The sequence below is a fragment of the Sus scrofa genome, chromosome 18 (genome assembly GCF_000003025.6).
Source record: "Sus scrofa isolate TJ Tabasco breed Duroc chromosome 18, Sscrofa11.1, whole genome shotgun sequence".
Lineage (NCBI taxonomy): Eukaryota > Metazoa > Chordata > Mammalia > Artiodactyla > Suidae > Sus > Sus scrofa.
The window spans coordinates 48,995,888-49,008,854 of NC_010460.4; the positions used below are offsets into that span (position 1 = coordinate 48,995,888).

At 48.9% G+C, this 12,967-nt stretch overlaps 1 protein-coding gene across 6 annotated transcripts in view; it reads left to right on the forward strand.

Annotated features, from left to right (window-relative positions):
* Positions 1-12,967, forward strand: part of TNS3 (tensin 3) — a 231,497-nt gene that overhangs the window by 34,950 nt on the left and 183,580 nt on the right. For 4 of the 6 annotated variants that reach the window (XM_021079356.1, XM_021079358.1, XM_021079357.1 and 1 more), the window contains exon 2: positions 10,912-11,023. Coding sequence is in view for 2 of the 6 variants with exons in the window: in XM_021079352.1 (XP_020935011.1) it covers positions 1,580-1,657; positions 10,912-11,023 (190 nt within the window). In the remaining 4 variants the exon portion in view is untranslated. Of the gene's footprint in view, positions 1-1,260; positions 1,658-10,911; positions 11,024-12,967 lie in introns of those variants that run through there. The other 2 variants (XM_021079352.1, XM_021079353.1) reach the window with 1 other exon arrangement.

Genomic DNA, 12,967 nt, shown 5'->3' on the forward strand with positions numbered 1-12,967 from the left:
TTTTTTTTTTCTGGTTGAAAGTTGAAGAGCAGCTTTGCTGTTGCAACCTCAGAAATGGAAGGATGGGTGTTCGGTGCCAGAACCGGAGAGGTTAATGCCGGCCTTTGAATCTATGGCTGGAATTCGCACATGTGTTAACCATAAAAGCCCAGGCCTAGCCCACCCAGACCGCTCTCCAGCACTAAGACCTTGGGAGTTGCAAGCAGAGTTGAAGATCTGTAGTCAGAGCTTTAGATGCAAGGCAGGTCATGAGACCCGCACCCTGCACTGGGCATGGAGGCAGGTCAAGTCACCAGGGCGTTCGGTGCTGCTCTGGGCACACCGTGAGCTGGTTGGCCTGAGGACATCCAGCTCCCTAGGCCACGTGCTTCTGTGCAAGGAGGAGCGGGGGTGGGTGGGGGCCTCTGTGGGGCGCAGCCTCTCCCAGGAGCGGGCTGCCGGAGCTTCTCATGGTAGAAAGCTAAGATCCATGGCTCTACGGGCCCAGCATGACAACTCAGTCCTGAGGGGGCCTGACAGGCGTGGGAAAAGGGCCCTTTTCTGTGGATCACTCCCCCCCCCCCCGGAGGGGGGCTGTCCTTCTGGCTAAGGGACCCTTCCACTTTCCCGGTGTCTGGCGTCCTCTTCCTGTGACACCTTGTCCCATCACCTCAGTCACCTTCATCTCCTTCAAAAAAGTTAAAGACAGGTTGTAAGTTTCCTTCCATAACCACAGAGCCACAGAGGAAAACGGGCATGTGATTTGCCGGGAGCTGTCTGGCACTCTGGATGGTAAGGGGGTGTGTGTGGGAGGGGTGTGCGGGGTCCTGGACCCCCAGGTATGGAAGTCCCACAATCATTTCTGAGTCTACTGGAACCTCCGCCTGGCTCTCATCCCTCTCTGGCAAGGCTGCCCCTTGTTTTTCGTAGTCGAAGAGGCAAATTGGAAAAAAAAAAAGCCATTCTGCATTAGTTTTCCTTCTTTCCACTCCAAAGCTGCTGCTGGCTAGCAAGGTCGTTTACCAGTGACACCGACCATTCCGAATGCAGGTTTACTGGACACGATCGAAAATCCTGAAAAACCAAAGAGCCTCTGGATTTTGCTTTTAAGCCCCTGGGTCCGCATTCTTGGAGAGGTCTGAAATCCTAGTCAAGCTGTACTCCAGCCAAAGGCGGCGGCGATCCAGTGGGAGGGCGGAGGGCGGCTGTAGGTTTGCCCCCCCCCCCCCACCCCGGCCCTAGGAGGCGTTTCTTTTCCACTTTTCCTGGGTTTGGCTGAGAAGCCTTTTGCCTCCTCTCTGGAGCTGCGGTCTGGGGCGGGGGAGGGAGAGCTAATTCATGTCAGATGGAGGGGCGCCGGGGGACCCTGCGCTCACTCGTCTGGCTTTTGTTCCAGGCATCTGACTTCTGACGGCAGAGTGGACTTGGAGGTGGCGGCCGCGTCTTTTCGGGGCTCCCGGGGTGGAACTTTCCCTGGGACTCCCAGACGCAGGGGCCCAGGAGGCATCCCTGCCTGGCACCGTCTCGGGGGAGGGTCCGTGCCGGCCTGGGCCTTCCAAGCCTGGCCCTGGTCCGGCTCAACGCGCGGGCGCCGGAGGCCATGCGGCTGCGCGCGCTGACCCCGGGGCCGCCTGGAGGGTGCGCGCGGGGAGCGCGGGCTCGCCGGCACCGGCGCCAGGTGAGTGGAGAAGGGGCGCGGGACGCTGGAACCGGGAGAGGGGGGCGCTTCGGGCCGGTGCGCGCGCGTGCCAGTGTGCGCCTGAGGACGCGGTCTGCGCGCCGGTGTGCAAGTGTGTACGGATGCCCATGCACCCTTGTCTGTGCGTGCACGTTCACGCGTGTGCTCTTGTTTCTGCGCATGCCCATGGGTGCCCTCATGTTCACGAGCGCGCGTGTCCTGGTCTGTGCCCGCGTGTCCCTGTGTGTGCACGTGTTACGTGCTCAGGAGAGGGGGAAAGCAGGGCTTTGCCTGGTGGGAGGTGGCGCCCTGGTGCGCCCACATGGAGTGGGTGACAGTTCAAGCTTCATGTTCTATTTCGACTCCCTCTTCTTTGGACTCCTTTCCCGGCACAGAAGTGGGACATGGGCCATTTCGAGGACTCGCGTCGCAGCCTGCGTTTCTTGCAAAAGAAAAGGGTGCGGAGCTCCGTGTGGATGTGGGGAGGTGCTGCCATTGTTGCAGAAGTGCAAGGTCAACACGGCTCTTAGAATCTGTGGTCCTGGAACCGTCCTCCATGGCGTTTGAATTAAACAGAGCAGATGCAGGAGGCTGCTGGCCAGTAGATTCAGCAGTCCTTTCTCGGAGTAAACTCATTTATTTATGGCTTTTGTTTTCCCAGAAACTTAGGTAAGGTTCTGAGGACTGAGAAGTCGTCAGAAGGTCAGCAACCTCCCATCACTTTGAGCTGTGCTCCGTTCCGATTTGTAGTTTAACAGTCAAATGCTATTGCTGGGAAGTTGGGGACAGTGTGTGGTATGCAATGGCTGTCCCCTGTATGGGGGTTCTCAGGCTCTGAGCAGGATGACCCCAGCGGTTTGGGGTCCACTTTGCTGATGCAGGAAGTTTTCGTGGGGTTTAAGACACTCCAGAGTCAAGTTGCTGGGTGTCTTTGCTCAGTGTCTGCCTCCCTAGGATGCTGCTGAACGTTTCCCCAGGTAGGAAAACACACGCCTAAATCCTCTGGCCTGAAAAGAGAAGGTAGCTTGCATTGTGCTGATGCAGCCTTTGTGCAGTAACTGTTTTGCTATCGCAGCCTTAGCCCAGAGAACCTGGTGGAGGGTGGGGTCGGTGAGATTTTGCATTCCCGCAGGGCAGAGCCAAGGGTCCCCCTTCTGCACTCCTGTGGAGCGCTTCCTTGCTCAATTTTGCAGACGTTTCTTTCTGAAAAGAGACCTCACCATCACGACCAGCACTAATTACCCTCCGCCCCTCAGGGAGTCCTTGTGGAACGGGCAGCCTTGCTCTCAATGCTTCTAACTGTCTGCTCCTAACAATTAAATGCAATTTAGATTCCTGAACTGAGCCTGCTAAATGCTTCAGCATTTCGGCCTCCCTCCCCTTCCCCCGGCACGCAGTGGCCCCGCCTCTGTGGGAGAAATGAAAGCACAGTATCAGGTGAAAACAAAGGCAGTCTAATCCCGTCTAGGCTCATTGCACAATGGAGATGTTATGTACAGATGAAGCGTGAGCAGATGTTACTACACTATCTGCAATGAATTCCTCTGCCATCCAGCCATTGAAATGGCCTCAGCCTCCTCACAGCACCTTTGCTCTTTCCTTCCTCTCCAGGCTTCTAGCTGTGGCCCAGCCTGGCAAGAAAGCCACGGGAACACAGTGCCTCTTTCTCCCTGGTTGTAATAAAGGTATTTGTAGGGAATAAAAGGTCATAGTATCCCCCGTTGGCCCACAGACTACAGCCAGTTCATTCAGGCAACAAATGCTAATTGAGCGTCCTCAGTTCACTGTGTGCCAGGCGCTGTGCAGGGCCTCGGAGGACAAATGGTTAAGAGCCTGGTGTCCTGTCTCAAGGGAATTACACAGGAGAGGCGTAGAGACAAATAACTGAAATATGAGGGGGGAAGCATGTGCCAACTGGGGGATTACTACAGAGGGCTGTGTTTGTCAGCTACTTGAATACATACTCCTGTCTGAACTTGAGGCTGGGGTGGAGACTGGGTCTGAGGCCATATCCCTTATCCTCTGGCTCTGTGGTCTTGGGCCTGCGTCCCAGCATTCCTGTTCGTAGAACAGTGATGGTCGTGGTTACGGCCTAGAAGGGCCCTACTGATGTTGTGAGCGTCGTCATAACAGCACCGTTGTCCCTGTTTGCAGGCTTCTAGTACAACAGCTCTGCTGTCGAAAAGTAGTCTGTGAAAAAAACAAAACAAAACAGAAACAAACACAGAATAACAGCGCCTTGAGTGTATGTAGGACAGCACCTCACAGTATATGTGTAGTCCATTACATAGTGGTGGCCTCAATTTCAGCTACGAATTAGAATCCCTGGGGGAGCTTTGGAAAAATTTGCATTCTGCCCCCCCCCCCCCCACCAGACAATCTATTTTATTTGTTATAGGGTGGAGCCTAGGTGGAGCTGATTTGCAAACGCTGGCCCAGTGATTCCCATAGAATCCCAGTGCTTATAAGTGGTACCTGCCACAGCACTTGTTTATTTACAGTGTTCGTAGGCAGGATGGGGGAGGGTCCCCTTTCCCATGGAAAGGGGGTATGACTTATCCAGGGTCACAGAGCTTGTAACCCAGGCGGCAGAAGAAGTGAGAAGTTTTCCCCCTGGTGCAGGAAACGTTCCCTCATTTGACAGACTTGCCAGCTGACACCAGGGAATGCGTGACTGATGGCTCTGCTGGAGGGCTTCTGAGGAACCGGAAGTGGTCAGAAGGACTTGGGGGGCGGGGGTGTGGGATGAGAAATGGTCGCAGCAGAAAACTGTAAGTTCCCAGCATTCCAGCTTGAATAGTGGAGGAACGTTTGGGGATGGTCAGAGAGTGCTTTAAAGGTGGAGTGGCAATGGCATGTCTGAAGGAGCCCTCTGCCAGTTCCAGCCCATTGGTAGTGGCACCTGGGGTTCTCCATTGAGAAGGCTTGTAAAGTCAACTGGGGACATTAGCCATGATTGATTCGTTGTGTCTGCATTGGTCAAGGGATGAGGAGTTTCGGTCTGTGTGCTGAGTATTGGTCTTCCTTTGATCAGTTTCAGAGGAGCATATGCTTTGTTGAAAATTAGACTCCAGGAGTTCCCGTCGTGGCGCAGTGGTTAACGAATCCGACTAGGAACCATGAGGTTGCGGGTTCGGTCCCTGCCCTTGCTCAGTGGGTTAACGATCCGGCGTTGCCGTGAGCTGTGGTGTAGGTTGCAGACCCGGCTCGGATCCCGCGTTGCTGTGGCTCTGGCGTAGGCCGGTGGCTACAGCTCCGATTCAACCCCTAGCCTGGGAACCTCCAAATGCCGCGGGAGCGGCCCAAGAAATAGCAGCAACAACAACAACAACAACAAAAAGCCAAAAGACACAAAAAAAAAAAAAAAAGAAAAAAGAAAATTAGACTCCAAAGTGTTCGTTTAGCACCTCATATTTTTTAATGATAGAGAATCCCAAGAGTATTCTATCTTTGAAACTCAGTGTTTTTATACTGAAAACGCCTTTTCAAAATATAATAGAAAACTTATCAAATTGTACACTTAAATAGGAACAATATTCAAAGTTGTTTTGGCAATTCTAAGTGCTTTGCAATTTAAATATGAAGTTTGGAATCAATTTGCCAATTATGGAAGAAGCCTGCTGGGATTTTGATGGGGATTATGTTGAATCTATAGATTTTATGGGAAGAACTGCATCTTAATTATATTGTGTTGTCTGATCCATGAACATGGTATATCTCTCCATCTGTTTTCTATAATTTCTTTAATTATAGAAGAAATTCAGTTTCCCTATATTTTCTTTAATTTCTTTCCACAGTGTTTTACAGTTTTTAGTTTATAAGTCTGTCACAATTTTGTCAGATTTATCCTTAAATATTTCATATTTTTGATTCTAATGTAAGTGGTAATATTTTTTGAATTTCAATTTCTGGATGTTTATGGCTGGTATGTAGAAGTACAATCAGTTTGTACATTCATTGATCTTGTATCCTTCAACTTTGATAAACTCACTTGTCCTAGAGCTTTTTTGTTGATTCCATCAGCTTTTTCTACATAGGCAATGATGTCATCAGTGACTAAAGATAGTTTAACTTTCTCCTTTCTAACCTGGATACCTTTTATTTATTTTTCTTGCCTGATTGCACTAATTAGAACCTCGAGGACAAGCCTACATAGAAATATTGATTGAGGAAATCCTTGTCTTGTCTCACATCCTGAAGGGAAGGCATTCAGTCTTTCATCATTACATATGACATTTGCTGTAGGTTTTACACAGACAGTTTTATGAAGTTGAGGAAGTCTCTTTTTATTCCTATTTGAGTTTTTTTAAATTTAAAATTAAAAAAATTAAATCAGGAAATGGATGTTAGATTTTATGAGGGTTTTTTTTTTTTTTTGCATCAATTGAAAGATTGTGCAAGTTTCTTTTTTAAAATTTTTTATTTTTGCTGATTGATACTTGAACATAAAATCAACCAACCTGTATTCCTGGGAGAAACCCAGTTTGCCATGATGTGTCACCCTATTTAGAAATGTGTTGTTTGGTTTCCAAATATTTGGGGATTTTATAGAGATCATTCTGTTTCTGATCCCTACTTTAATCCCAGTGTAGTCAGAGAATATATTTAGTATGACTTGAGTGCTTTTAAATTTATTTACACCTGTGTAATGCCCCAGAATATAGTCTACCTTGGTAAATATTCCATATGCGTTTGAAAAGAATGTATATTCTGCTTCTGTTAGGTCAGATGTGCTAAAGATAGCAATTAGGTCAAGTTTTTCATAACATTCTTTAAGGCTTATATAGCCATGCTTATCTTATGCAATATTATCAATTATTATTGATAAAAATAATGATTAATTTTTTTTTTTTTTGTCTTTTTGCTATTTCTTGGGCCGCTCCCGCGGCATATGGAGGTTCCCAGGCTAGGGGTCCAATCGGAGCTGTAGCCACTGGCCTACACCAGAGCCACAGCAAAGCAGGATCTGAGCCGCGTCTGCAACCCACACCACAGCTCACGGCAACGCCGGATCGTCAACCCACTGAGCAAGGGCAGGGACCGAACCCGCAACCTCATGGTTCCTAGTCGGATTCGTTAACCACTGCGCCACGACGGGAACTCCTAATGATTAATTATTGAGAAAGGGTATATTAGTTTGCTAGGGCTGCCATAACAACATACCATAGGCTGGTGGCTTAAAAGCAGTTCTGGAAGTCCAAGATCAAGGTATTGACAGGCTTGGTTTTTTTGTACGGGACTTCATGAGAGCCTTGCGATAGAATACTGCCGTTTCTCCTTTCCTGAGCTTTGTATCTTTTATCATAAATTCCACTTCTACTTATGTTAAACCTCACATTACATCATCATTAGTTTTTTTTAAACAGTTAATTATCTTTTGGTTCATTTTAAATAAGTAAAAATCTTATATATTTGTCCATGTAATTACCCCTTGTAGTGCTCTTTATTCTTTTGTGTGAAGCCATATTTCCATCTGATAACATTTTTCTTTTGACCAGACTACCTTTAACATGCTTTGTAGTATGTGTCCGCTGGTGATTTTTTATATATCTCTTTCTCCTTTTTTTTGCCTTTTTTTTTTTTTTTTTTTTCCTCCTAGGGCCACGCTTGCGGCATGTGAGAAAATTCCTAGGCTAGGGGTCAAATTGGAGTTTCAGCTGCCAGCTTACACCACAGCCACAGCAACATGGGATCCAAGCCGTGTCTGTTAACTGCACTGCAGCTCACAGCAACGCTGGATCCTCAACCCACTGAGCAAGGCCAGGGATCGAACCCATATCCTCATGGATCCTAGTCGGGTTTGTTAACCGCTGAGCCACAAAGGGAACTCCAGCTTTTATATATCTTAAGAAATTTTTAATTTGCTTTCATTTTTGAAATATATTTTACTGGGTGCAGAATTTTAGATTGGCATTTTTTTTCCTCAGTATTTTATCTTGTTGCACTGTTTTTTCTCTTTCTTCCTTAACTTTTCTTTTTTTTGAATAAGAAATCTGCTGTTATGCTAATGGTTGGTCTCTTGAATATAATGTGTTCTTTTCCTCTTTATATATATTGTTTTTTCAGATTATTTTCCATTATAGGTTATTATAAGGTATGGAGTATAGTTCCCTGTGCTATAGTGTAAATCTTTGTTGCTTATCAGTTTTATGTATAGTAGTGTGTATATCTTAATCCCCAACTCCTAATTTATCCCCCGTCCCTTTCTCCTTTGACAACCATAAGTTTGTTTTCTAGTCTGTGAGTCTGTTTCTGTTTTGTATATGGGTTTGTTTGTGATTGGATTTGAGCAATGTGATTATCTTGCATTTTGGTATAGTTTATCACATTTGTTATGCTTGAGGTTTGTTGAGTTTCCCAGGCTTGTGATTTTATAGTCTTCTTCCTATTTTGGAAAAGCTTCAGCTGTTATTTCTTCAAATATCCCTCCATCCACTCGTCCTCCTTCAGAGGCTGCTTACTGATGCTCTGTTTATTTCCTAATTTACTTAGATGGTCTTTTCTCTTTCTGTCCTTTATTTTGGGAAGTTTCTATGGTGATATCTTCAAGTTCATTCATCTGTTCTACTGCAGTGTCTAATCTGCCAGTAATTGCATCCAGTGTATTTTTTTATTTCAGATTTTACATTTCTTGTATAGATGTCTGGTTTGCATCTTTTTATACCTTTCCATCCCTACTTACCTTCTTGAACAAATGAAATCCAGTTATAATTCTTCTCTTAGTATCTTGTTTGCCTATTCTTGTCAGTTCAGGGCCATTTTTAATTAATTTATTATTCTCACTGTGGATTGTGTATTCCTCTGGCCTTGTACGCCTCCTGCTTTTTGATTGTATACCAGATAATTTGTTGATTGGATAGCAGACAAGGTGAATTTCACCTTATTAGGGTGCTGGATATTTTTTTGTTCCTCAGATATTCTTGGGCTTTGTTTCTTTTTTCCCCAGATGTTCTTGGGCTTTGTTCTGGAATGCAACTAAATTACTTGGAGGTGGTATAATCCCTTCTAGATAGGCCAGGCAGAACGGGAGCAGTGCTCAGGTTAGAGTTAATCATTTCCCATGATTGAGGCAAGGTGCTTCTGTGTCTTCTGTGCTCATACTCCCTGCATCTTGAGGTTTTCTGGTCTGTGTGTGGGAAGAGGCACCCTTCCCAGGTCTGTGGGAGCCCTGAGCTCTGTTTCCGCTAATCCTCTCTGGTGGTTCTTTCCTCCCCCTTAGGTAGCTTCCTCAAGCACATGTGCATGCACACACACCCACACACACACACACACACACACACACACCCACACACACCCCCCTCAGGACTGTGCTGAGCCCTTCCACAGATCCTGGGTTCTGCGCAGCTATCTGTTCCCTGCTGCTCAGGCAAGTAACCTCTTGCTGGCTTATTCTGCCTAAACTTTTCATTCCTTTGCTTCAACCCATGTTGTGCACTGGTTCCCCCTTCCTTCTCTGCATCCCAGAAACTTTCTCCAGGTAGGAATTTGGTGCCATTATAGCGCTCACCTCATTTTTTCCTGCCTCTGAGTTTCTAGATAGGTTTGTTTGCTTGTTCATGAACATCCAGTAAAGCAAATCATTCTGTGTGCTCTTGAGTCGGATGTCTTTCATTCAGCAAAATAATGCCTTTGATGTGCACCCACGATGCTACATGTTCTACATGGACTAGTAACTTGCTCTTGTGTACACCCGAAAAGCATTCCATTTTATGACTTCTGTGGTTTGTTTATCCAGGCTCCTTTTGATGGGCATTTGGGTTACCTCTTGTTGGGGGCATTTTTAAATACGGTGGCTTTGATGATTTTTGCAGGTGTCTTTGTGGCCATGTTTCTTATTTATCTTTTTTTTTTTTTTTTTTTGGTCTTTGTGCCTTTTCTAGGGCTGCTCCCTCGGCATATGGAGGTTCCCAGGCTAGGGGTCTAATCGGAGCTGTAGCCACTGGCTTACGCCAGAGCCACAGCAATGTGGGATCCTAGCTGCATCTGCAACCTACACCACAGCTCACGGCAATGCTGGGTCCTTAACCCTCTGAGCAAGGCCAGGGATTGAACTCACAACCTCATGGTTCCCAGTCAGATTCGTTAACCACTGCGCCATGACAGGAACTCCTTATTTATCTATTTTTAAATTTATTTTATTTTGTCTTTTTAGGGCCACACCCATGGCATATGGCAGTTCCCAGGTCAAATCAGAGCTGCAGATGCCAGCCTCTGCCACAGATCTGAGCCACATCTGTGACCTACACCATAACTCTTGGCAATGCTGTATCCTTAACCCACTGAGTAGGGCCAGGAATCCAACCCGAGTCCTCATGGATACTAGTCAGGTTCATTACTGCTGAGCCACAGTGGGAACTCCCATATTTCTTTTTCAGTGTCTGTGAGAGAGGAATTGCTGGGTCATAGCATGGGTGTAGGTTTAAAAATCTGTACAAAAAAATTGTCAAACTATTTTCCGAAGTGCCGTTTGTCTCCTGTTCTGGGTAACATTCCATCTCCTTGGGGAATTGTAACTCTCTGGGGGTGAGCAGTGGCCTTGTGCATGCATGGCGTACCAGTCATCACAGAATGAGCGCACTGTCACCCATCAGCTAATGGCAGTATGGCTGGTGTTTGGTTTCTAAGGCAGATTGAATTTTTATAAGCTCCTCCGATGCAGCTGTGCGCCTTGGCACAGCAGACTTGGGTTTGGTGGCTGACTGTTTCGTCTCCTCCCAGTGCCAGTGTGTGAAATGGATCCGATGCTCTACCAGGTTTAAGAAGGAACTGCCTCTCTTGTCACCCCGGACTGGTGACCACTCGCCCTTCCGTATATCTGTTCAGAGGGACTAAGGGGCCAGAAAGGCCAGTCGGCCGCCTCTGAGCACCATCGTGTTGTTTATAATTGTTTCTTCCGGAGGAAAAAGTGTGAAGAAGGGGGATGGGGGGCACAGGGTGGGGGAGATGGGGCGGGGGCACGGGGTGGGGGTGCGTGTCACAGAAGGGATGGTTGTAAGCGACAGTCTGGAAGCGCAGCACGTCGTCACGGAGGCCTGGCTGCCCTTCGCCCCCTGGATTACAAGCTGGGCGCCTGGGGGCCTCCCTCGGGTACCCGAGCCCCCCGCCCCCGATCCCGGCCTTGGCAGGGTGGTGTTTTGTTCTCCTCTGGTCGCCTGGTCAGGTTCCTGTTGCGGTGCTTCCCCAACTCCGCCGGAAAAAGGAAGAGCAGGTGGACCGAATGGAAGCGCTGAGCCTTTGTCCTTTTCCTTTTCCAGCCGGAAGAACTCACGACGAGTCTGCACAGTTTTAAGAACAAGACCTTTAAAAAAGCCAGAGTCTGCGGGGTTTGCAAACAGATTATCGACGGTCGAGGGCTGTCATGCCGAGGTGAGTCCTTTTTTTTTTTTTTTTTTTTTTTTAAATTGCTCCATGAATTTTATTACATTTGTAGTTGTGCAATGATGGAGGTGAGTCTTCATTTACCGTTCTCATGCTGATGAAATCAAAGCAAACGAAAAACCAAAATGAACCCTTCTCTTGGGGAGTTTCCAGAAGTTACTAAGTCGTGGAATTCCCCCTGTTAGCCTGACTTTACCCCGACCGACCGTCGCTAGACTGGGACTGCCCTACCCGCACAGATAGGTGCTCCTGAGAGATCATTCCAGAAAGAGCAAAGCTAGTCGAACGGGCGAGGGAGCAGCAGCAAGGGGTTCCTGACTCATTTTCCGTCTGTCCTGGGGTGTCAGTAGCTCCGGTTTATTCTCTTTTACTTTCTGATCTCGTGGCAGCGTTGACAGATGAAATTTTTCTTCTCTCTCTATGAGTCAGGGTTCCTTGTACCCCTGCCCTTCCAGCCTGTCGTCAGGCATCGCTCCTGTCTGTAAACAAAGCCACCAGCTTCAGTATTTAGTGCTTAATCCTCAGGTAATCAATGCAACTTGCTGTTTTTTTTTTTTTATTTTGTATGGCCGCATCCGTGGCATATGGAAGTTTCTGGGCCAGGGATGGCATCCGAGCGTCCCCTGCGGCAATGCTGGATCCTTTAACCCACTGCGTTGGGCTGGGGGTGGAATTCCTCCTCTGTAGCCACCTGAGTGGCTGCAGGTGGGTTCTTAACCCCCTGTGCCACTGTGGGAGCTCCAGCTTGCTATTTTTGGTGCTTTAACGTCAGCACATCTGTACATTGGAGCCGGGAGGAAGAGGCTCTTGTTTCCCTTGGAACCTAGGATGGGGGCTGGTGGTCGTGGGTCTGCGTCACAGTGCAGAGGTGGGTTGGGGGCTCGGAGAAGGCTTAGGGCTACTCCGGGGCTTCTTCTCATTGGTGGTTTAGGGTTTCCCCCGTAGCACGTTTCTAGGGTCTGGCTGGTGGGCCTCTCTGCCCGCCTCTTCCCTGTGGCCGTGCCCTGGCGCAGGGCCCCTGACGGCTGCCTTGGGGTCGGATGGCCTGGATGGACGTCGTGATGGTCAGACCTCAGTGGGGCCCGAGGGCAGGCGGGAGGCTGGTGCGGTCCCCTCCTCTGAAGGGCCCCTTCGCAGTCAGTGCCGACTGTGCCCTGAGCCAGGCATCTCCCCAGCTCCCTCCTCTCCTTCCCCCGCTACTGCCTCTTGGGGGCGCCAGAAGTCCCCTCCCTACCGGACCCTCCAGGAGTCTCTATTTCCAGGCTGGTGCCCTGCTTCTCAGAGCTCACGGCCCCTCTCACCTTGTCACCTGAATGCCCTGGGGCCTGGAGGTTCCTCTGCACTTAGAAGGGGGGTGCTGGGGAGTCACCTGTGGGTGTGTGCATGGAACATGACAATGCCAGCCTCCCCCTCCCAGTGCCCTCCCCGCAACAGCAGGTGTGTACATATGCATGCACACACATGTGCAAGTGCATGTGCAAACACACACACGGACACCTGCATGCACACACACGCATGCTCACAGACACACACATGAAAACACAGTGGAGGGTGTGACCGAGACAGGTCTGGGCTGGGAGCACAGGCTGGTGGCCCAGGTAGCCCTTGGGTCTGTGTACCGGCTCTGATGCTGATCGGGGCTGAGCCCCCTGCTCTCAGGCCCGGGCGCATCCGTTCTCTGGCCGGCTGGGCGAGGCCTGCGAGAGACGCCGCTGAGCGCCTAGCCCGCTTGCTGGCACTTAGCTTCGCCGCTGCTGTGGTGATTATTTTCCCTCAGTGTCCCCAGTGGAACACGCGCGGGGGATTCCAGTGTCCTGGGCTGGCTGCTGTCCACGTGAGCAGGTCCTGAGCACGGGCCAGGGTGGTTGGCTTCCTGGGCAAAGGGCTCCGTTTCCCATGGACATTTAATAAGGGCCTGGTTGCAACAGATCG